The 25,950-nt window shown below is 37.0% G+C and overlaps 1 protein-coding gene across 2 annotated transcripts in view; it reads left to right on the forward strand.

Moving 5' to 3' along the window:
- The window catches only part of SUCLG2 (succinate-CoA ligase GDP-forming subunit beta), a 283,719-nt gene that overhangs the window by 153,646 nt on the left and 104,123 nt on the right, over window positions 1-25,950 (forward strand). For both annotated transcript variants that reach the window (XM_071222260.1, XM_024556623.4), the window contains exons 7-9: window positions 2,792-2,888; window positions 11,777-11,938; window positions 14,154-14,296. In XM_071222260.1, coding sequence (XP_071078361.1) covers window positions 2,792-2,888; window positions 11,777-11,938; window positions 14,154-14,296 — 402 coding nt within the window. The remainder of the gene's footprint in view (window positions 1-2,791; window positions 2,889-11,776; window positions 11,939-14,153; window positions 14,297-25,950) is intronic.

Raw genomic sequence — 25,950 nt, forward strand, 5'->3', positions numbered from 1 at the left:
GGCACACTGGCCAAGAGCCAGATGGCTGATGGTTATGACTAGAGCAGCAATCTCCATGGACCCAGTTTGTAGGAGGGGATTTAGTAGCAGCTTTTACCAAATACAATTTCTGATAACCTTTTATTATTGAAATGCCCACACCCCTCTTTGTTCCACTGCTGGGAAGTTATCCTGCAGGTTTTAATCACATGTATGGTGTCCATGCAGAGATAGGTCAGGCGGCATTTGAAGAGTGAAGAGTGAAATTTGAAGAGTGAATGTCAGACTATTTGAAGTATTTGAAGGAATACTTTTGAAGGAATGTCAGACTATTGGAAACCACATGGCCATTATTAAAGAGCCAGGTTAAATGAGTTGTGATACATCCATACAATAAGATACTATGCATCCACTGAAAAGAATAAGGTCCCTCTATTTGTGTGGCTGATGAAGGCTTTAGAAATCTATTAAGATTTTCCGTGTACACTATCATGTCATCTGCAAACAGTGACAGTTTCATTTCCTTCTTTGCAGTTGATACCCTAAGAACCCTGAAACACCAATCCAAAAGAACCTATGCACCCCAATGTTCATAGCAGCACAATTTACAATAGCCAAGTACTGGAAGCAACCTAAGTGCCCATCAGCAAATGAGTGGATGGAAAAACTATGGTACATTTACACAATGGAATTCTATGCAGCAGAGAGAAAGAAGGAGCTTATATCCTTTGCAACAGCATGGATGGAGCTGAATAGCATTATGCTAAGTGAAATAAGCAAGGCGGTGAGGGACAAATACCATATGATCTCACCTTTAACTGGAACATAAAAAACAAAAGAAAAAAGCAAACAAAATATAACCAGAGACATTGAAGTTAAGAACAATCTAACAATAACCAGAGGGGAGTGGGGAGGGGACAGTGGGGAGAGGGTATTACAGGAACTACTATAAAGGACACATGGACAAAATCAAGGGGGAGGCTGGAGGTGTGGGAGGGAGGTGGGTTTGGCTGGAGTGGGGTGGAGGGATGGGGAGAAAAGGCAGACAACTAATTGAATAACAATACAAATTAAAAAAGAAAAAAACAAAAAAATCTGTTAAGAAAAGAAAGAAGGTATAGAACCAAATGTGTTTTTTTATAAAAGATGAGTGAAAAATACACATGCTTGCATGTTAATAGAATATCTCTCAATGTAGCACCAAGTGCTAAGGTGGCTGCTGCAGGAGTTGAGTGGGAGCTACGTGGCCAGGGAATCCAGGAAGGCTCAGACGGAGACTTTGATGTGCCTTGGGAATTTTGTGTCATGCATGTATTATCCTTTCCCCCTAATTAAGAAATATTCAGTTATACTCTTTATGTATGTTTGTTTATTTATGCCCACTGGGTTTCAAATTAGGATTTAAGGAAGTTTACAAATAAACATAAAATAAATAATATGAGTTCCATCTCCAGTTCTTCAGTCAGTACTGGAACAAAGAAACCACTCTCAGTATTTGCCCCATTGGGATTTTATTCTGAGGAGTCAGTTACATAGTCACATAGATGTTGTAAGAGCTCAGATGCTTCAGAATGGACAGAGAGGCAATGTGGAGCTAAATATCAACAGGCAGTTAGTAATTGGTTGTTACCTGCATGCTTGGGGACCAAGGGGAGGTGGTGGTACTAACTGGACACTGGGATACAGAAGCTAGAGCCCTGGTGGGCCTGTCTGGTAGGAGCAGGAGATGCTGCGCCAGGGAGAAAGAAGGGGGAAGATATTCCCCAGCTTTGCCTTCCCCTCTCTCCTGGCTCCCACTGCTGCTTCCCATGTGCAGAGCTGAGCCCAAGAGCCTTAGAAACTCAGCCTCCAAGATTCAGCTCCAATATAGAGTAGAGATAGGAAAAAGCCAAATAATGTTTCCAAGGACAAATTATATAGGGCTGGGGTGATAAGCAAAAATGCAGCAAAGCAAAATCCATGACTAGGAAATAAGATGGAATCAGACACAAGACTGATGGCCAACACTCAGCTGTGACTGCACAGCCTTGCTGTGTGATGCCCCTGGCTGTGTACAGTGTAGCTATGAGCCATCCAGGGCTGTGTCATGCCCCATTCATAATGTCTTCTTACCCGAGCCCCAGTTCACACAATACCAGCAAGCTGGGACAGAGGCAGTTTATAAATCTTGGTTGAAAGTGAATGAGTGAGTGAACTTCAAGCAGAGTGAGAAAAATGAGATAGGACATACATCGGGGAAACCTTGGATATTCTTGCTCTCTGTGGTTTATGCCTTTGAGACAAACTGTTTTCCATGTTCATTAACTGCACTATGTAGGACTTTCTTTTTCTTGCGACAGTTTCCATTAGACACAGTAATTCTTGTTTTACAGATTATAGGTTTGGATTGATGGATATAACTTTTATTCCAGTATAATTAGGAAAACCTAGTCATTATAAACTCTCAAAATCATATTTACCTTTTACTTAAATAAAACTTGTTTGTGTTAACGATTGTAGCTCACATTGTGGTATAGCTCGGCTAATACGGACATGATAATTTACAGAAAGATTAACAGCACTTTAGGCCATACTGAAAATATTTTGTTGTCTTGATAATGATCCATTGTGGTGTCTGGAGGAAAGTTGAGCAATTCCTTCTAATGAATAGCAATGGAAATTAAAACAATTATTATGCTTTTCTGTTTTTCCCTTCAGAAAACCTAACAGAAAATAAAGACATAGCATGTTATTTGTAATGTTTCATTAATTCAGCAGAATAAATGTTCTTTTACTGCTTTGGTGTAATTTCATTTCACTTGATCACATTTAGGCTGCAGATCAAATTAAGAAGCTGTATAATCTCTTCCTGAAAATTGATGCTACTCAGGTGGAAGTGAACCCCTTTGGTGAAACTCCAGAAGGACAAGGTAAAAAAATAAATAAATAAATGAGAGAAAACAAATGATTATAATTATTTATGCAAACTATAAATTAAATTGTACAAAAAACTGTAGCAGCAGCTCTGCATTAATTTCTTTCGGTAATTTAATTTCTGCTGTAGTTTCAAATGCTCCCATGATGCAGTTGAACATTTCAGCACTTGAATTTGTTTGTAAACAAATGCCAAGCTTCAGAGGAGGCTACTTCTTGTTTTATTTAGAGACATCCATCCTCCAGCACCCCGTCATTTTTTGAGGCTAATCACTATGGTAAAGATTTGGGTGAAAACAGGAGCCACTGCACTTGGGTGTAATGAACATACCTGCTTTTATGACCCACTTGAAGCTTTTTAGTTTGCCCTCATCTATATAAATTCACTTTGTGTCACCTGCTGGATGTATATCATCTTGGTGAAGCCCCTGGTGTCCCACCATCCAACTGTTTCACCTTACTTAATTATGAGCTTCCACTTCAGAAGGGAGCAATTTTGTGGGGGAGGTTTTTCTTATCCATCAGGTACTTGAAGAGTATAAATAACTGTGTTATAGCTCAGCACCCACCACCAACACTTTGTTCTGCATACAGAAAGTACTTAATAATTCAATGTTGTTATTAATTAACATTAATTAAATAATATTATTTATTAATTCAATATCCAAAGCTTGTGTTTGTGTGTATCATTGGGGGTATAAGGTAGATAAGGTAGTGATACCAGAAAGTAAGTTCTGTGAACCTTGTCTTTTCTAGTGCATTTTACCCTCAATGTCTTGCATGCTACCTAGAGTGTTGTGGGCAGTCAGTAAATAGGGATCTGCCATTGGATTGGTAAATGAAGTGATCTGTTATGTGCAAATACAACCATGTTGTAGACCAAGGTGAATGGGGCTTTGTGTTTGTGTGTGTGTGTTCATGCTTTAATTCAGAGCTGTCTGTTGCAGGTATAGCTCTGCCTGAACAAAAGAACAAAGGAAACAATAGTGAATACCCCTCTCCACTTACCCAATTCCTGGATCCCCTGAATTCTGTCCGAGGGATGGCCGAATATAAGAAAGAGTCACTGTGCCCCTAGGTTAGGAGGGGATCAAGAGGTCACTGGAAAGAGGCCCCTCAGGAGACCTTTGCCCTAGCATCTTGTATTTGCCTACCTGTCCCCAAATTGCTGTCAGATACCCATGTGTGAGTGATGTTTGTGAAGAGTATTCAGTGTTTTAGAGAGGGGTCTGGGTTCAGACTCGGGATCTTCATTCCTGGCCACAGACCTAAGTTAAACCTCATGGTTGTTTCTTTTTTTTTCTTTTTTCTCTTTTCTCCAAAAGGGTGGCTGTCAAAATGAGGTGACTTGTGTTTGTGTAAGCATCCACTGTCAAACACATTAATAAAATGTAGTTCCTGACATTCATAAAATGTAATTCCTTTTCTGAGGTACAGCAGTAGTCCAGGAAGGGTATAGACTTTACCTTTTTGTCTATTTGTTTTGTCGTTGTTGTTTTAAACATTTCATATTAGGACAGGCAAAGAGCTCATGTTGAGGAAGTAATTGAAAATATTATATTTCATGGTTTACACAAGTGACCACCATATAAAAATCTGTGGTATGTCATTTATAAACAAACTACCTTATTCATAAATGTTTTTAAAACATTTAAAATTTGTGACGTATTGTTAGTATATTATAGACAGGAAGTCTTTTGAACTTTTGAGCTCTTTTTTGTACTCTATGTCAAGCACTATGATAAACTTTTACTTGTATTCTTTTTTATTACTTACAGCAACTGTGCAGTTAGGAGTGTTGTTTTCATCTTGTAGAGAACTGAAAAATTAACTCCTGCATGAGCAATTAGCTGGGATTCGAACCCATGTGTCTCTCACGACAGTGTGTATGTTGATTTAATGTGCCAGGCTAACTTATCCTGACGTGCCTCTTTTTTTTTTTTTTCGTTTTTCCTCTTAAACTCTTAATTTGCTTTCATCTGATTGATCTAGAAGTAGTTCCAGTTTGGGACTATCTGTCAAAATTCATGCTGCATTGAGTGGCTGATAATTAAATCCAAGAAATGAAAGAGAAAGGAGTTCAATATACATTCTTAAAGGTCATATATTGCTTTTCAAACTAGTATGCACAGGCAGCCTGGTTATTTCATATTTATAAAATGGAAATTCAGCCATGGAGTGGGACAAAAATTAGGCTGTAATACTATTTTCATTCAGTCCTTTGGGAAGTTGTCAGTCACAGAATGTGGTCTGGCAGCAGGGAACGGGTGTGAAAACCTTTTCCTACAGGGTATTTGTAAAACCTTGTGAAATCTGTAGATTTCTTTTTAATTGTTAAGAGAAAGAAAAATTCTTGAGCTTTTTTGAATGATTCATCATAAAAATACATTCCACGTATACAGTTCATTAAAACATAAGTCTTAATGTGATATTTTTTAAGAGCAAAATTATCTAGCTCTTAATTTGTTCACTGTACCATAAAAGTTCAGCTATTGAATTTAATTACAATTAAATGAGTGTGTTGGTTTATAACTCTAATGAACAGTAGTCAAATTAAACCCAATTAGGAAACGGTGATTAATGACCAAACGTACAAATTGATCATCATTGTCACAGTCCCCTAAAGCAGTCCTTTATTTAGGAGCTGTAAAAGCAATCATTTATATCTTAGCAATATTGATAATCTTAATATTTAATTTTTTCATTTAGATCAGTAATAGGAGAACATATAAGCCTTCACATTAAACTTTGGTTTAATAATTACTCTTTTAATTTAGAAGTTTAAGGAACTAGGCATCACACCAAACATTTTTACTTTAATCTTATTCATTGTAGAGCATCTTTGTAAGAGAATTTTTTCAGTCTTCCATTGCTTGATGATGAACATTTTTTAAAACCCAAGTGCTTGGTCATATACTTGCAGATGATGCTGGGTTGAATGGGAGCAATACCCTTGGTACATCTGTGCTGCTAGGTCACCCATGGGACATTGTTGACACTGAGAAAGAACTGTCTAGGAACGATTTTTTCTAACATGATTTATAATCTGATTCAAAGAATATGATTTGGCACTACTGACTGCAAGTAGTTTAGTGACTATCAGTTAGGTCTATAATGGTTATTAGTGATAGAAATCTCCATCAGCCTAGTTTTTGTGAAAAAGTCCACAGTGGGGGAGGTGTACTTATTTTACTTATATAACAGGGTAGTCTTAAGGAGTGGACTGGCTTAAATCATGAAGGGAATCTGGGATTCTCTGGTCCTTTCAGCCCTTCTTGCCTCTGAATCTGTGCTTTGTCAGCCAGGCTTCTGCAGGGCAGCAGAGAGTGCTCCAGTCCTCCTGAAGCTCCTCCAGCAACCATAGCAAACTTGCAGGCTATTCTGATTGGTCCTGCTTGTGTCACATGTTCATGCCTATACCAGCTGCTTAGTTGGACTCCCATGGTATAGGATAAAGGCAGTTTCTTGATGGAAAAGGGGTCACCGAGTCAAAACATGTCTACTGGAATGACCTAACTTACTGAAATGAAAATAAACTGGTCATTAGTCAAAGAGAACCTAATAACTATTTTCCTTGGTTGTCCAATTGTAGTGCTAGAATTAAGTCATTAAATTGTGGCCAAGTTAGCAGCAAATTTTTTTTATCATTTATCGACTTATATTCATTCACTCATTTTCTTATTTTGTAAGCCACTGGGATTTTATGTCTTATTTCATTTCTTCCCACTTTCAGCCAGATCTGCCTGCACACAGGCTCCTATCTTTAAAATAATGTTTCTCAATGGGAAAGGTGGGCATTTGGTTTCTAGAAGATGTTTGACAATGTCTAAAAACATTTTTTTAATTGAGATATAATTGACCTATAATGTTATGTTAGTTTCAGGTATATAACACAACCACAGTAAGTCTAGTTAACATCCATTTTTCTTTGTTACAACTTGAGGTGCAGGTTGCTACTTGTTTCTAGTGGGTAGAGGCCAGGTTGCCAAACATATGGTAGTGCATGGCATAGCACCTCCCATCAGAGAGTGATCTCATGCAACATGTCAGTAGATTAAGAATCCAACAATCCAACAATCCAACAATCCAACAATCCAACAATCATGCATGAATCCCCAGATTAAGAATACCTCCTCTAAGTCATCTTTGTCAGTTGGAGCACGAATCCATTCACCAAGCTAAAGGAATGAAACCCCATTTAAAACAGTGACTATCTGGCCAAAGTTCCATGAGAACTAACTTAAGGATGGCTTGAGGTTCACTGGAACAACACATCCCTTTCTTGCTTCATATTAGTTTCCCTAAACAGCAACCCTGTTGCTTGTGTTAGCAAGTGCCTGTGTTGTCGGTGGGTGTTTCTCTTTTTCTGTCTTTATACACAGGACTTCTATTTTCAAGAACATTTTCGGTTCTCTACCTATCTCCAAACCCCCATCACTCCTTGTATCTATTTTCTCTTTTCACAGCAACTAAAGAAAGTTCTGAAAAGTGTAAAACTCTTGGAACATCAATATTTAATGGAAAGTGGGACCGATTTGAAAGTATCAGCATTTTAAGGCCACTTTGGCGAGGTGCATTTCAATAGCACATTATACTTATTTGTCATAAATCAAATGCAGTACACTGCTTGAAGACAGATTATTTTTCAAACTAATTATGACAGTCTTGTTTCCTGCTGTTTTTATGTTTCTTTTGTGTGTGAGTTCCCCTCTGAAATGTAGTTTTTTTTTGTTTAATTCCATGGCACATTCTTCTGGTAAAACTCTGGGGTCAGAGGCTGCTAACTGCCAGTCATGTTCTTCATGGAGGTTGTTGAATTAGGAGCTCACAGAATCTCACACCACAGAACAAAACAACAAAAACACCCTGTGAATATAAGTGCTGCAGGTTTCTTTGATATTTGCTCAGAAAGAAAATTCATTTGTATAACCTATCAAGCATGTAACAATGTGCTTTTGATGGTGAAAATTGTTTTATAAATATTAATAGGTGTGTTTTTCACCCACTTTGTACACAGAATGGCCTTTGTTCAAGTTGAATTTCCTAAAGAATTGAAGTTTTATTATTGTGACATTGAAAGTCTTCATGTCTGAACCAAGCTCGGCATCTCTAAAAATACATTTTACCACAGTTTGCTGTTTTACTAAATGAAGAAGCTAAGGTTTGAGCACGCAAGTGTGTTTTCTTGCCTGCTGCTGACAGAGGCATCAGTCCATTTTTAACACACCGGTTCTCAGCACATACTTGGAGGGGTCTTACAGGGGCAAATAAGCATGTAAGAGTCAGTCAGTATTCAGGGATTAATCTACTTTTGTGGTAATTGCAAGTTTTTCTTTGTTTTGTTTGCTATGCTTTTTGTTTGTTTTCAAGCTAGTAGGATGCACTTTTCTAAGTTTCTCATTCACCATAATAAATATAGTCCCTAAGGCTACTGTCTCAGTTAAAGCAGGGTACTAAGGTGACAAGAACTGTGACTTAGCAGGAATGGGCAGCCTTTTTCTGTAATGGGCTGGATGATCTCTGTTGCAGTTACTCATCTATGCTGTGGGACTCTCGGGACAGGAGCTACAGAGATACATAAATGAACTGACGTGGTTTCATTCTAGTAAAACCCTGTTCACAGAAACAGGCAGTGAACTGCCCTGAGGGAACGTGCTTGGCCACCTCTGACTTTGGCTCTCTCTCGGAGCTGTCACATACCAGGCTGTAGCCGCCCTGGCCTTATGCAGTGTTAAGTGTGATTGAGGGTCAATAGAGGCGTCTCCTTCATCCTTTAGAAGAAAATTTCCTTCTTTGTCAATTCAAAGCCTGAAATGCCAGCCATTAAAATTATTTCCGTGAGAAAATTCTTAGGAGTTAAGAAAGGTAATCCAAAACCGAGTTGCTGCCCTCAAAGCCTAAATCTTTTGGGGGGGTTGTGGAGTGAGGGGAATAAGAAAGTACATGAACTCTCTTAGACACATATTTGGATTCTGAAGGTGGCATTTTATTGAAAAACCATATGTAACATGTGTAGATGTAAACTCCCCCAGGCATTAGTTTAGATTTATTCTACACAGAAGTTTAGGATTATAAGGGAGTGGACAAAGTGCAAGTCACTTGGGGTGAGAGGAAGAGAGGAGAGTCCTATAGCCTGGCTGCAGCAGCAGGAAGCTCTGAGTGCATGAAAGCACTTTGCGTGTAGAGAATGGCCTGTGAGTGCCAGTTGTCTGTGCAGCTGAGTGCTTTGCGTGCCTTCTCTCATTCGAGCAACACCGTGCAGTACAAAATTCTCTGCTCCCCATTTTATACATAAGGCTGCTGGGCTTAAGAGAGGTGATTGGCTGCCTGAATAGGAGGTGCCAGAGTTGTAACTCATACAGACAGGTGTTTTTGATGTTAGAGTAAATTAAATGGTCCAATTCAGAGAAAAACTTTCAGGAGATAACATAAACTGAAGTAGTAAAACAAGAAAGCACTTTGTATGTTTGGAACTACTTCTAAAATGTTAAGCAAGTATAATAAATATATGTCTGATGGAGTCCATGTACCTTCTTATTCCCTTCACTCCACCCCTCCCCCGAAAGATTTGGGCTTTAGATTACTTTTCCTAACTCCTAAGTCCCCTGCCTGTTTATATAGGTTTTTAACTTTCCAAAGTACTTGGACACGTACATTGACCTAGGTATGTCATTTAGTTTTCTCTGCAGAAGGAACAATGAGCAAGGAGCCATTGTAGATAACACCTTTTATCCCACATCTGTACCTACAGATGCCTGTAGATACGTCTTTACTTCTCCCAATAGGTATCCTTTTTATTCCAGTCACCACCTTGAAGCTCTGGTTAAACTCTCAAGTTCTTGCAGGGTGGCCCCCAAGTAGTCAGCTTATTTCTGTATTTGGCATATACATCATACCACAGGAAGAAAGCATCTTGAAAATCTGAGTTTGCAGACATTTAGCTAGGCCTGCCTTCAGAATTTTGTGTACATACCCATTAATTATGCTCTCTCTCAAGTTGCTTGTAAGTGTAGACTTTGTCAGGGGCAAAGATCAGCCTGGACCTCTTTTGATTTACTAGTTTATTGATCTTGACCAAGAATTCTTTTATTTGAAACTCTTCACTTAGGAAGTCAATTTGGTAGCTTTTGCTGATTCATTTCAAAGGTGTCAGTTACAAGTAGTCTTGCCAATGAGTAATGGACGAGCTACAGTTACTAATAAATTAGTTAAAATGTATTTATAAACCCAGTGGACAGCCAAGAATGAAGTTGCTTTCCTATTGATTATTACACAGGTCATTAACTGCTGAGAAAATGCCATTGTAGCAAGCAGAGAACATTGGCCAATTCCTTCGGTAATTGTAAGATTCCATCATTAAGATTTCAGTGTCCTGGAAAGTAATTACTCATTTGCTCCATGTATTCACAGTATGTGGGTTGTGGTTGGACATTTTTGTGGCAGGACTAAGGACTCAGGCAGGCATTAACTTCCATACAAGATTCTCTCTGTCAGTCAGGGCTACTTTAAGTAATTTGTGGTTTGGACTTTTATTTATGCTGAGTATTCTTAGATGTTCATATGCTAGATCTGCACAGATTAGTATCAGAGTACTTGATTATTATGGTAGAGAGACCCTTGAGAAAAACCACTCCCTAGGGTCCTTAACCCCAGGATGTCATAATGTAACAATATTTTCTTTCCATAGGAAACAAATGGAAAGAAATAGGGATCCACAGACTATAGTCATTGCTTTTGATTGAAATGTGCCAGGGTCGTTGTTTCCTTTTTAAGAGTTAGGTGCCTATCAGTGATGCTGCAGGAGAAGAGTAACACCTGTGAATTCTTGGTCAGAGATCCCTGCCTATCAATATCTCAAGTAAAGTAAAGGAAGTTATGATGGAATGGCATCATAGATAACCAGCTTCTACCCTAAGTAGATATAATAAAAGGGATCAGATCCCAGAAACCATTGCACTACCCCACCTCACTGCACTGTCTCCCTGATTGTACATGCGGAAGATCAGATCTCCTGTATATCAGGGTAAGCACTCTGCAGTCCATCCTTATCACTGAGTGAATTTCACTGTTTCCAGAGCCCTTGGCCACTGAAAGTGTTAAGAGACTCCCAGAACCAGGGAGTAGGGATGGCATTACTGATGACGCCTGGCAACCTTGCATTGTATCTGACCACTCCTAGTCTCTTAGTGTTTTATAACTTGAATCAAAAGAGTCATGTCCTTCACACATCAAGATGATGGTATTTATTTTAGTAGACCCTAAAGTAAGTATATCAGCAGCCTAGGAATTATTTCCTTTTTCCAAGTAAGAAAACTGAGGCCTTGAGAGGAAGTTGGTTATTATTACTAATTTTTTTTTATCAAAGCTACCATTTGTCTTTCTACTGCATCTTTCAGAAATATTGGTAAGGTTACAGATTAAATAAAACTTTCACTCCACATCGTCAGAAGAAAGACAAAGACAGCAGAATGAAGTGTTATTGTCTAGCATCTTTTGCATCAAAGGGAAAGGTGATGATCAGTGGTTAATTACTAAAAAATAAGAAATGTAGTAAGAATAGGTAATCAAAGCTTTATGTAGCTGGCAGTCTTAGCTTTTAATGGGTGATAGCAACTTACATTATTTTATTGAATAGAGACCAACAGATATAAGTTACTGTGTTCCTTGTTAGAATGTAAGTCCCTTGAGAACAGGGATCATTTGATATTTGTCTTTGTAGCTCTGAAGTTTAAGGTCAAGAAAGCCACAACAGCTTTTCCTGTCCATATTATGAGATAAGACGACAATATCTTACTTTTATTTTTCTCCTGTACCTGCAAGCCTATAGAACTTAATTATAGATCATAAGAGATATTCATATATCTTCCTTTTTTAAAAAATTTAGTTGTCTGTTTTGATGCCAAGATAAACTTTGATGACAACGCAGAATTCCGGCAGAAGGACATATTTGCTATGGACGACAGATCAGAAAATGAGCCCATTGAAAATGAAGCTGCCAAATATGATTTAAAATACATAGGACTGGATGGGAATATTGCTTGCTTTGGTAAGAAATCAGTTATATCAAAAGAATGATTTGTGGATTTTTGCAGAATTCAGGAAGTACTGATTTCTGACTTGTTATTTGCTAATAGCAAGTAAACATAAGATATTTTTGTACCTAAAAGTCTTAGGATACAATTCAAAGTTTCTTCTCAAAGTTTATTTTGGTCAATGGTTTAAACAGGGTTTCTCAACTCTGGCACTATTGACATTCTAGGTGGGAGAATTCTTTGCTGTGGGGGTTCTCCTGTGCATTGTAAAGTATTCAGCAGTACCCCTTGGCCTTTAGGTGCCACCAGCACCTTCTACTTGTGACAACCAAAGTGTCTCCAAACATTGCAGAGTATCTTCTGATAGGCAACGTCACCCCAGTTGAGAACTACTGTTCTCAAGCATCTCAGTTAAACTTAGCTTAATAAAAACTGGAACCTTTGCTGCTCCAGGCAATGCCAGTATGGTAGGAACTATTCTGAAATTTGGGTTCAGACAAAATTACTTTCTCGTATGGAATAGAAACAAACATATACTTTTATTATTATTCTCAAATTTCAGCTTCTTTGATAACCAAATGATAAAATGTTTAATCCATTATACCAGTTTATTAATAAAACAGTTGATTTTGTCATACTCACCTAAATTTGTGAAAATGGCTTATTCAGTTGAAATAAGAATGGTTCTAGAGAGGCAACACAGCTTTTGTTATTGTCTACAGCATATAGTACTGAGATTTATATGCTTCTGTGTTATGTTGGAACCAATTTATTGCACTGGAAACAGATCTTAATTTTAATGGAATTAAAATAAAAATGATTTGTAGCTCATTAAACCAATAGTATTTTTATATTCAGAACAGAATAGACCTCATTCAGTAGTTTGCCATTCAATACAATAGAAAATGACATCTAATTACAAGTGATATCAAAAGCTCTTGCTTTGCATTGGAGCAATAGCTGAGATATACCCATCACTCACGTCATTCTGATCTTGATAAGCTAATGTGCTCTCAATATTTGTAGACATTCAGAGAGGAGAAAGTTATAATGGTATATTTAGAACATATTAAGTACAGATTCTTTGTACCCTCTGTATGAGTGTGCATGATTTGACCAACTTGGCCAGCACATTTTAGATTGTTTTAAGATCTTATATAAACCATTTTTATTTTAGTTGACCCAGAAATAATTAAATTAGTCACAGTTCAATTGTCTGGGGAATTCAAGTGTCAGAAAAAAAATTGAGAGGTACTTCACCTTGAGAGTTTTTACTGAGTTCAGATTTTCTTTCTTCTTTTCTTTTCTTTTACTTTTCTTTCTTTTCTTTTCCTTTCCCCTTTCCTTTCCCTTTCCTTTCTTTTCCTTTTCTAACCTGAGGAAAGTAATTTCATATAATTAAGCATAAGAAACAAAAGAAGTACAATTGATCAATAAAACTTAACTATGGAAAATAGGAATTTGATGTTAAAACTCTTTACTTGGTTTTTAAAGAAAAGCTCCTAAAATGTTAGCACACGTTGATTCTAGTTGTACTGATCAGGTTGCTACTGAACATTTTTAATACTGTGTTGAAAAAGGAACAGGGAATAGGAATGTCGTTTGAGTTGTCATTTGTTCGTTTGTTTTCTGACTTCGTCCTGATGACATGTCAACAGGGGTGGTTGCACTCAGTGTAAAAGTGGGTGGAATCCTGTTGAAGTTGAGATGCCCATGGTTCAGCCCCAGAGGGATGCTACATTCAAAGGGATGTATTCTCAGCAAACAAAAAACTAAAAGAATTCCATTTTTACTTAAGTCTCTTACAGCATATTAAAAGAATGTAACTCATAGGCCCTAGATACTTTTCACAGCTTTTTTCTCTCTTTTCTGATTCTCTTGAACACTATACTTTCCAGAATCTAAAACTCGCTCCTTTATTACTAACTAGCCCAAATTGATAACTCATTTAAACTCTTCCCTTCTTTCCATTTCCCAGATTGATTTAACTTTTCAATAAATCTATCTCCCCATTCCCAGGTCTTTTTTGGTTATTCTTTGTAGGCACATTTTCTGATTCCTTATCCTAAAAGTCTGTGAACTTAATCTGGTTGAATAGAATTCCAAATAGGGCAGAAATTGGCCCTTTATGACAGGGTTCTCTTTTGCAGTACAGTGGAGGAAAAAAGTTTATGCACCATTTGATGTTGCTAAATTTATTCTGTCTTGCGTGCCATTTGCATTTTACAGTGAACGGTGCTGGACTCGCCATGGCTACTTGTGATATCATTTTCCTGAATGGTGGGAAGCCAGCTAACTTCTTGGATCTTGGTGGTGGCGTAAAGGAAGCTCAAGTGTATCAAGCCTTCAGATTGCTTACAGCTGATCCTAAGGTAGTCTCTCTTTGCTGGGAGGTTCCATAATCTGATTTCTCACCGTGTAGAGCGACCTTGTTCCTGCTGCTAGGTGTTAATAAGTCAACACATGTACTATACAGCCCCAGATGCAAATTTTTCCTTATATTCCATTGGAATACCTGATGATTTTTTAAAAAAATTATTGTTATTCAATTACAGTTGTATGTCTTTTCTCCCCATCCCTACACTCCACCCCAGCCAAACCCCCCTCCCTCCCCCACTTCCACCCTCTCCCTTGATTTTGTCCTTGTGTTCTTTATAGTAGTTCCTGTAATCCCCTCTCCTCACTGTGAGGAGAGGGGAATACCTGATGATTTAACTCATTTTGGGTGAAAGGTTCATAAGTGTCTCAGGATCTTATTTCTGAGGCTGTGCTTTAAAACTTCTTGGAGGTGGCAAGAAGTAAAAGGTGTAGTGCACTGAGCAATGAAACATGGGTTGGCATGAAACATTATTTGGAAAATTTGCACTGAAGCAGTTAGTCCTACACTTACACGACTTAGACTAGGTCTTGGATTCCTTCCAAAAAGATGCTGAAGGTAGTATATGATTGGAGACAGAAGAAAATTATAGGATTATATTGTTATAAATCTCTAAAAAATAATGACCTCACCTCCTCTGTATGCTTTTTGATTGTTGTCTCTGAAAGTTACATGTTACAGTTTGTAATATATGCTCTAAGTAGCAAATAATGTTAATTTATTTGCATCTCCTCTTAACTAAAATGTAGCTATCACATCCATGCTGGGTGCACTGTAGATATTCAGTAAACATTTAATCAATCTAAATACTGCTATGTCTTGTTTCCATTGTAGGTACTAACTTGTCTATGATGACAAAATTAAGCTGGATATTTATTATGTGGAAGACTAAATTTTTGAATGTATCATCTAATGCTTGTGAGAGTTCTGTGGGGTAGTGTATATGCCACAACCATTTCATTTTAAACTTTATTTGACAGTCATTACTTTGATACTGTTAGAGTATCTAATATATTCTGTTCATTCTGATATATATGAAGACACAGGAAATCTGAACCAATCACTAAGAATATCATGAATGAAAACAATATCCAGACTTTTTTTAAAGAAATGTGATCTGAACTTACTATGAAGCTTCCCCTTAATAAGTATAATGGCAATAGCATTTGGGGGTTTACATGTATAAAATTTTGTCTTATGTTAGTAGTGTAGTATGCTTGTCTCTTTCCATTATGACTTAGGTAGTGGTAAACTTGTTTTTGCTAAGACTTTTCCTTCTGAATCACAGAATAAATGGTGAGGTATTATCAGCTGCTTGTCTTCAGTTCTCCAGTGCTTTTGAGGAATAGCCAAGTCATGGAAGTCCAAAGTCATGCAGCCGGGAGAAAAGTGTTTGGGGCTGATTTTTCTGTTTATATAAGCACCTTGTATTCATTAAGTAGGAACATTACCAGTGGTTCCCTAATTATTAATTCATTTATCTCCTCTTCTTACTCCTTTCTAAGGGAAAAATCATTTTCCTCCCAGTTATTTGCAAACCAGTTGTAATCTGTGAATTCCATGAACATAACACACAGCTCTTTAAACTACTTGAACCACAAAGTACCCAGAGGACAGGCAACTGTAATAAAATATTGAATTTTTAATGTCTACTGAAATTTGGTGTTAAGAATAATCAAGAACCATCAAGGGATTAAATCTACCAGGACAATCATTGCATTTTAAAAAATATCTCTTCTTACTGGCTGATCCTGAAGTTTAATTTTGTAAAAAATATAGGAGGAGAGTGAAAAATTACTTGCAAAACCATTTTTTAAAAATGATCTCTTCAAAAATTTCAACTTTACCTTCTGGAATATTTTCAAATGCTTGTGGTATTTAAACTTTTTTGAGATTGGCTGTCATCTTAGGTGGAAAAAGGTATGTGGGAGTTGTTTTTCTCATGCTATGTAGGGAAAATGAATGCAGACCTCATCTCACACTACATTTTCCAAATCTTGAAATTTCAAAGCCAGTTGAAAAGCATAGAAATGTAAGGGGCATTTTCAATTCTGGCATTGTTTCACAGATTTCAGAGAATAGAGGCTAAAAAATAGTATAGATGAATTGATTTGCTTTTGCAAGGAAACTGGTTGTAGTTCTGGCAGTAATTATTTAAAGTAGAGCCTGCTCTCTGCCCAGAAGTAGATTCCCAAGAGCCCAAACCTAATTATTTCAAAGGTATTGATTTTCTTGTTAGACACAAGGATTAGTCTGGTTGAATGCACTGAAACTCAAAATTACAACAGCCTGTTGTTAACCTTAAATCAACAGATACCAACAACTATTTGTTTGCCGTATGTGTGAGCTAATTCTGTTGACTGAGTAATAAACGTCATCATTCAAGAAAAATATTATGAATTGGGTTATTTCCACTCATAATGCCAGCCATAGAGCTGGAACTTATATTTATTTCGCTTGACTGTTAGCCCAAATGCTGATTTTCATTGGGACCTAACACAGGTGCCTTCATAATTACAGTTGCTTATTTGTTTGTAATACATATGAAATGGAATTTCTCTGCCAAACTGCGTATAACTAAAGTCTTTCCAAGGTAGTTCACTTACTAAATTAGATTCACACGAAGTGTATTATATATTTTATAATTCTCTTATTTTCCAGCTGGGCTTGAGATGAGAGCAAGGTAATAGAGTTTGTTTTGCTAGTGGTAGAATAGATCTTATCCTAACTTCATCATTTTTAACATACAGGGTTCTAAACACTAGCATTATTAAAATCATATAGTAAAAGTAATATAAAATAGAAAGTATAAGTAGAGTTTTGTGGTAATCTGTAAAGAATTTGAGCACATTTAAAGGCAAAACTAATAAGGAATGTTATCCTTAGGTTTTTGTTTTCCTAAATTATGCTTATTTGGCTTTTATTTCTAATTTTAAACTTAGGATTTCCAAAGCTGTAGAAAATGAGTTGCAACAACATCTGGAGTATGTGAAACATTTTGCATAAACGAATAAAATGAAAAGACAGTTGACATGAATCTCAATAGTAACCCCAACTCTATCAGCCAAAGTTAAGCAAATTTGTTGTCCTCTCTAGGCCTAATTTCACAGAGCAGTGGTATATGATTGGCATTAGTGAAGCCACCTCACTTGGTTTGACTGTGCTTCCTGATTTAGATCCAACTTAGTTAGAGTCACATTTCAAAGCCCTTTGAATGTCCAGGAAGAAATGTGCTACAGAAGCACCAAATACTAGTTTTAGAAGGAAGGGATCCTTTGTGGGCTCGGTGCCAGATTGCCTGGGTTCTAATCTGTCTTTACCCCTTCCTGGTTGTAAGACTTTGGACATACTACTTAATTCCTATGTACCTCAATTTCCTCATTTATAAAGTGGAAATAATCACAGTACTTATTACCTCAGAGGGTTCTTTTATTACATGAATTGAGATAAACACACATATTTCCCATCTATAAGAGTGATAATTTCACATGGTGATATCATTTAAAAATTTCAATGAACTGCTATAAACATACAGTCATACCTCGGTACTCAGCTTCAGAACTCGTCCAATCCTGTAGTTGTTGCATTTTGATGAGAAAAAAAAGTTTCAGCACTTAACGCTTACAGCTCAGGACTTGTAGCATGAGTCACACTGCCACCCCACAAGAGAAAGTGATTCATCATTCGCTGCTTGGAAAATTTTTCTGCGTTCATCACGTGTTCCGCAAAGAATTAACGAGAAGTACTGAGGTACTACTGAATAACCTACATACCAAACAGCACACAGATCATTTTGGCTTGTAGGTTGATGAATTATCACAAATGGACACAACTATGTATTCTGCAGTCACATCAAGAAATAGAATATGACCCATGTATGAACTGAATATTTGTGTTTCCCCAAAATTCACGTGTTGAAATCCCCCCACCCCCAATAAAATGGTATTAGGAGGTGGGGTATTTGAAGGTAATTAGATCATGAGGGTAGAATTCCTGTGAATGGGATTAGTGTCCTTATAAAAGACACCCCGGAGAGCTCTCTCGCCACTTTCATAATGTGAGGACACAGTTAGAAGTAGGTCATCTGTGTACCGGGAAAGGAGCTCTCACCAAACACTGAATCTTTTGGTGCCTTGATCTTGAATTTTCCAGCCTCCAGAGTTGTGAGAAATAATTTTGTTGTTTAAGCCACCCAGTCTGTGGTAGTGTTATATAGAAGCCCACACAGTCTAAGACGACCTCCATTCCAGAAGCCCCTTAAAGCTCCCCAACCCCCACACTTCTCCTACCCAGCTTTCTCCCCAAAGTAACCACTATCCTAACTTCTAATACTATAGATTAATCTTGTCTGGTTTTAAGCTTAATATAAATAGAATCACATAATATATTTATATTCTTTTGCGTTTGCCATCTTTCACTTAACTTTTATTTGTAAGACTCATCCACATTTTATGTCAGAATGGTTCACTCATTCTTATTTCCATACAGTATTCTGGTGTATGTCTCTACCAGAACTTTTTTATCCTCTTCTGTTGATAGACATTTGTGTTAGTCTCAGTTTTGAGTATTATGAATGTCACTGTGAACATTCTTATGTCCTTTGCTGCACGTCTCTGTGGGACATATACTTGGAACTAAAATTTCTGGGTCATAGGGTATGCATATATTTAGCTTGAATCAAGACCACCAAACAGTTCTCGAGATACACCAAATTACACTTAGCCTTGTGCAGGAGTTAGGAGTTGCACTAAACCTTCACCAGCATTTGATAGGCAGTCTTTTCAGTTCTAGTCATTCTGGTAGGTTTGTGTTGTGTTTATTGTGGTTTAATGCCTTTCTCTCATGACTAATGAGGCTGAGCATCTTTTCATATATTTATTAGATATTTGGATATAATTTTTAAACTTCTTTCACCTCATCTCTAAAGTAGATATGAAAATAACACCCCAAAGCATTGTTTTAAGGATCAGCTGAGATAATATATGTGGAAGTAGTTGGCAAATGTTTCCAAAGAACATGAAAACTTTAGTTTGTGTAGTATTTTTTGTGTCCAATTCTGTTTTCATTTCTAATGCTTAGATTTGGAATTATTATAACAGTAGGGAATAAATGCTCCTCTATAGAAATGGAAGGTGTCTGAAACAGGTTCACTGATACATATTACTGCATGTGTTGTTTTTCAATTGATGAAATGTGTAAACATTCAGTAGCTTGCAGTGACTTTCCGTTCAGACAAGGGAGAAAACACAATTTAATGAAGGGAGGATTAAATTCATGCTTAAAAGAACTACAGAGGGTCATTTGGTATAAATTTGAGAAGAGGCTAGGTCTATGATATATGCTTCAACACGTCCTTAGAATTTGAGGGCAAGTAAGTAAAACTGATGTCTTCTTTTCAGTATCAGGTTTATGCAGCTGCCTTAAGTTATAATAAATGTTTTGGGTTTAACATGTGTTTAATGCCTTACATATTGTTAATTATCATACTTTTAGAGTATGTTTAAATATGAAACACAACGTCCTCTTTTTCTTTTAAATACATGCTTATATCAAAGCTGTGAAACAAAGTCATTTTATTACCACATGTATTTGCTGAAACACCTTATCTGCAAGGGTATGTTTATTGGGGGGGGGGGGGTAATAGAATTCTTGAGGGATTTATTTTTTAATATAATGCCAGTGCTTTACATAACATGAGCATTATTTTTGGAATGACTGCCCTGAATCCCTATTCTTACAAGCCTGTTGGAAAATAAATTTTACTTTCATATAGAGCTGAAAAGATTAAAAGTTCAGGCAGCTATTCTTTATAGTAATAGTCTGCCTTATAGCCTAGTCTGGGAGAATAAAAATGATCTGGAACCCACGAATATGTAAGCTGTCATTGGCCATCATGTGCACTTGCCTGGGCAACACTGTGCATGAGTTCAAGGATGGGGGCCTGTCGGCCTGGCTCATTTCTCTTCCTTTCTCTGCAGTGGTTTTCCTACTGTCATCAATTCATAAATAATTGATTTTTGCATTTCTTGTCCTGACGTCCAGATGATCCAAATTTCCAAGAATGTCTGCCTCTCCACACCCAACTTACACTCATTCTATTCTACCCGTAGTACTTCCCAGTCAGAACTGGGCTCTGGATTATGAATGCTGTATGGAGAAGCCTTTTTAAACTGTTAAAAAGAAGTGAACCCCTACTTGAATTATAATGTCCTATATGTTGGAAATCATGTATAATTACTAAAAGAGTTACTGTTTGGGGTTTTTTTGTCCTAATGTAACTACAGTGAGAAAGAAAGTGGTTGAACAACTTGAACTGTGAAGGTCTCTGATTTGACTCTCTCTAGGCTACAGAGAGGAGCCCCAGTGGACTAAGAACATTACAGACACTGTGGATCGATCCGCTTCCCTCTCTCTGCACTGCCCCCCACCCACTGCCCTCTAGAGAACTGGGAATTAGGAACGACTGTCTTGTTCTAAATGAGCCACATGTCCATGTGGGCATACTGAAGAAATTGATTTGATTCATAGTGGTTTGCTAAATAGTTTTTGTCTTTGTTTTAGGGTATTTTATTAAACAGAATTGCTTTTTTCCTAGTTATTAAATTAGGGAAGCTTAAGACATAGGCAAGTATAAAAATAAGTCAAATTATATATGCATCCACTTTTAAAATGAATGCAGAGTATAAGTATAGTATTTTGGCAAAACTGGTATCAATATAATTGACATTAATATATAGTCTGCTCTTTTCACATTTGATGTGCCTTTCTGCCTGTCCTTGTGTAGTTCTCTACATCTTTAATGGCTGAAGAGTATTCACTTGTGTGGGTATATAAGTTATTTAACCAGTCCTCTGTTACTTGGTATTTAGAGTGTTTTCCACTTAAAATAATGTGAGCCTCTTTGTACTAATAAGTTTACATACAGATTTAAAGTAAGATGAATGTTGTGATTTCAAGTGGCATGTTCATCTCATTATTAATAAGATCTGTAGATCATTTCCAAAGAATGCTTTTTGAAGTATTGAAGGAATTTCATTGTAACCTAATGTGAGGTTTTTCAACTACTATTTTGAATACAGTTGATCTTCATTATTTGCTGATTCCATATTTACAAATTTGCTTGTGTGCTAAAATTTATTTGTAACCCCAAATCAATACTCATATTGCTTTCTCGGTCATTTGTGGACGTGCTCAGGACAGTGAATATTGTAGTTCTTTTTAAAAAAAAATATATTTATTGATTATGCTATACAGTTGTCCCATTTCTCCCCCTTCACTCCACTCCATCCTGCCCACTCCCACCCTCCCACATTCCCCTCCTATAGTTCATGTCCATGGGTCATACTTATAAGTTCTTTGGCTTCCACATTTCCTATACTATTCTTACCCTCCCCCTGTCTATTTTCTACCTACCATTTATGAGAGGGGGGAAAGGTACAGAGAATAAGTAAAATTGTAGTTCTTGACATTCTGTTCCCAGTGGAGGCCAGAGGAGGCAGCCTCGACTCTTCCTTATTGTTTCAGCTCTCGTACTGCAAACAAGTGTCAATGCTGCCATCTGTTTAGAGCCACATTTGTGTCCTTTCTCATGTGTGACTTTGCTGTTAAAAATGGCCCCAAGTATACGTGCCTTATAGAGAAAATACCAAAGTTTCCTTCAGGCATGACTTACAGTGTTACTCACCATAAGTTCAATGTTAGTGAACCAACAATGTATATTAAATAAAACCACCTTGAATAGAAACACACATCAAACAGAGTTATGTATTTATCAGTTGACAAAAATGTTGTGACCAGATGCTTCCAGGAACCTAACCTTCTATTTCCCCTAGGGACAATGGTTCAATATTCACTAATTCGTTCTTGTGGCAACTTTATAGAACTTAGCTCCAGATGATGAGTATTGCCCGAATACTGGTTTAGATGATTGTGGACCACTCTTTCGAGAACGAATGATAGAGACAGGTCGTTTTATCTAAAGAAAGGACAGACAAGAACCCTTAGCCTGACGGTGAAGTAAAAAATCTTTTTATAATTTGCATTTATATGTTATTTTGAATATAAGAAGCTTCAGAATATTATCAATAATAGGATTTTAGACATACTGCCTTTATACCTATGGATTAACTGAAGAAACCTTGAGAAAATTTTAATTTAGCTTTTTACTTTTCAGTTAAGAATGATTTCATTACACATTTAAATTTCTTCACTTTATTCATTTTGAAACTTTTCTTTATATTTAAAAAATTGATTATTTTTTGTACTTACACATATGAGATTTAAACAGAAATTGTTCCTTTCTTCCCATAACACAACCACTATTTATAATTTTTATAAATTTTCTCCTAGGATTACCTATGCATATCCTGTTTACAAGGGTATAATTAGAATGCCCTTTGATGGCCTTTTTTTTAAAATTCAATGTTACATAATAAACATCTTCCCATGTTGTTAGCTGGTTTCCCTGAGCATCAAGTTTATTAGCAGTGTTGATAATGGGGTGTTTTAAAGGCATTTTGTTATTTAGAAGGTTATTTAAAGAAATTCAGTATTTAAAGTCTCCCTTAAAAAGTGAGTGAACTTTGTAAATCAGGCTTGCTAAAGCAGTATACAATATAGTTAAACAAATGCAGTAGTAATGAGTATGAAAAGCTTTGTGGTGTAAAACAAATTTTATGCAGTTACTAACTCAATGGACTGCTAATCTGAGTTTGTTTTATTTATCTCAGGATTAATGGCGAGTTGTTTATTAATATCTGATAAAGTCATTGTTAATTGCCTAGACTTTGAAGTACCTAAAAGTCCCAGAGATGGCCCACTGTCCCCTCCTGACTGCTCAGTTCAGTGCCTTTCGGATACAGTCAGTTCAGTGAGAGAGAACGAGTCAAGATTGAGAATTACTGGAGGTAGGAGAATAAAGTAACCTTTATTTTTCCATGCTCTTTTGTGCCAGGATTCTTCGACTGAATTGTTTTACTAAAGGACTTCATAAGAACCATTGGTTTCTCTATATATTCTCCAATATTCCAGGCAAACTTCTACAAACTGTCATTTGAATCTTTATAACCCTCAACAGAGGCCTCTGGTGATAATTTTTCCCCATTTACCTTTATATGTGATATTTACAATTTAGAGTCCTCGCCAATTAAGTTTCCTTTATTCATTTATTTCTCTTTTTACATTCTGTAACATTACCTTGAAATTTCTTTTTTTTTCTCCCATTTATTGTTACCTTTTCAGTAAACATTCCATTTGCTCTACATTCTGTAAAAATACCTAAAGGTATAGGCTTTCCTTGAGGTTTTGGGGGTTTTTTAGCCCATGGTTTTGTTTTGTTCAACTAGTAGTGTATATTTCATGATTCCTAGGCACTCTAATGGTGTAGGAAACATAGCAGGTTTTTAAAAAATGTCTTTTTAGAACAAATTGATATTGACAGTCTACATTTCTATATATACATTAAAATCCAGATGAATGTCCTCAGCCAGGAAGAAAAGTATAGTAACTCAAAGAGTTGTCCTTCTGAAACAATTTGTTTCCCAGGCAAGCTGTGAATGCCATGTGTTTGCAAAGATTTTTATGGGATAGGGCAGCCTGGTAGGGACCATACAGAGACTGGAACTAGACTTGTCCCCCAGGGTCAAGGAAGCAATGGAGGGAAGGACCTCTTTGCAGAGGGTGGCGTGAGGTGCTATCCAGCAGCCAGACACAGTAGCTGCAGGTAATAGTAGGTTAAACAGGGAGAATCATGAGAGTGCAGAGGGGATGCTATCTGAAAGTTGCATGTTAATATAGCAGACAGCAGAGTACAAACATAAGGAGCCCATTCTTAAATCGTATGTAGGGAGTACAGAGCTTCCTCTAAGCTTGGTTCTAAGGAGACTGGAGTACCAGGCAAGTAAGTAACTAAGGAAGGATCTCAGCTGTAGGTATAAGTCAGTGTGTCAAACAAGAGGTGGGTGAGGCTCATCCCACAGCAAGAATGACTTCATTGGTGGGTTCCCCAGCCTCTTGGGGAGCAGCCCCCTCAAAGAGGTCAGGACTAGTTCTTCAGATCACAGAATGACTGAGCTGGACAGAAAGCCATTGAGAAATAGCCAAATGAGAATATAATAGATGTCTAGGTCCCAGGCATTCCTCTAGGCACTGAGGATAAAGCAGGGAGGGAAGTAGTCTTGCTGTCTTTGAGCTGCCATTTTTTGAGGAGGAAGATAGCTAGTTAAGCCAAGGAGAAGCTAAATACATACTATGAAACAGATATCTAATGTATTGGGTGATAATATTTGCTATGTTGAAAAATAAAATTGAATTGGGGGGAAGGTTGCTGAGAATAGCAGAGGCTTGTTATTTTTTATAGGTTTGTCCCTAAAGTTTAGCTGGTAAGTTTACCTTGGAAAAAGAAATACAGCCGACTCATAATTTGGAGTTTGGGTTTGCGGACAATAATATGCATGCCACCAAAGAGGGAATCTGTCCAACAGCTATTCGTATCTGGAGCTGCCCTCCTTTCTTTTTCTTTACTAACTACGCCTTCACCAGAATGTTTGAAGCAATCTTGCTTGCTGTATTATGGACCGAAAAAAGGGAGTTTTGTCCACTTGAAAAGCTTATGCTGCAAATTTAGTAACTTCAGTGGCAACTCTCTTGCTATTAGATTTCCTTTCTGAATATCAGTGGATATTTTATCTACATATTCACGACTGTCTCCTGGGGATGCTCTATTACAGCCTTTGAGGTCTTATAATATGGAGCACTTTGAATACACATATTAGTTAACATTCCCAAGAGGCAGCTGGCACAAATCCGAGTTAATTATTTTTCTTCCCGCTTATCTGTGAATTCTTCCATTATTCGTTATCTGTAAGCATTCTGAACACATCTTTTTTTCTCAATTAGAACTCCAGTAGAATATTTTTGAGCAACGTTTAGGTGTCTGCTCTAATTCCCAGGTGTCTGCTCTAATTCCCTTGGGTCTTGGGTTTAAGACCCAAGGGTCATAAACAATAAACAGAAAATCCATTTGGAGCTTTAACCCTTGACTGTCTATATTTCAGTTGCTCATTAATCCCAAACAGTACATTTCCCTGAGAAGGAGATATAAGTGACTTTGAATCTTCACTGTGTCATTGTGATTCGAGAATGTTGGCATTTGAGTGTCAGGTGGGAGGTGAAATGCCCCGCTCACACTGTATTTAGATAATTTGATATTTTCCTGTGTTTTATAACCTGTGATTAGTAGTTGCATTTTATGAGTGGAGTTTCTTCTCCATAAAGCTGAACTACAAAGTAGTTTCTCCAAATGCTGACAGTGCTGACCAAATTTCAAAAAAGATGTGCTTGATATTCAAATGAGAAAAGTAATAGAAGAAAAAGTAAAAAAAATACAAAAGCAAAGAAACATGAAAAGAGAATTTTTCCTGAAAGAATAAATTCTGTGGTTCTATTTTCATAAAGCACTGCCTGTTGAACACTGACACCAATTTCTCAAAATGCAAAGTAACTTTAAAAAATTTTTATTGAATTTCTTGGGGTAACATTGGTTCATAAAATTACATAGTTTTCAAGTATACAATTCTGTAATACATCATTTGTATTGTATTATATTATATTATGAGTTCACCAACCAAAGTCAAGTCTCTTTCCTTCAAC

This window comes from Desmodus rotundus, chromosome 8, assembly GCF_022682495.2.
Source record: "Desmodus rotundus isolate HL8 chromosome 8, HLdesRot8A.1, whole genome shotgun sequence".
Taxonomy (NCBI): domain Eukaryota; kingdom Metazoa; phylum Chordata; class Mammalia; order Chiroptera; family Phyllostomidae; genus Desmodus; species Desmodus rotundus.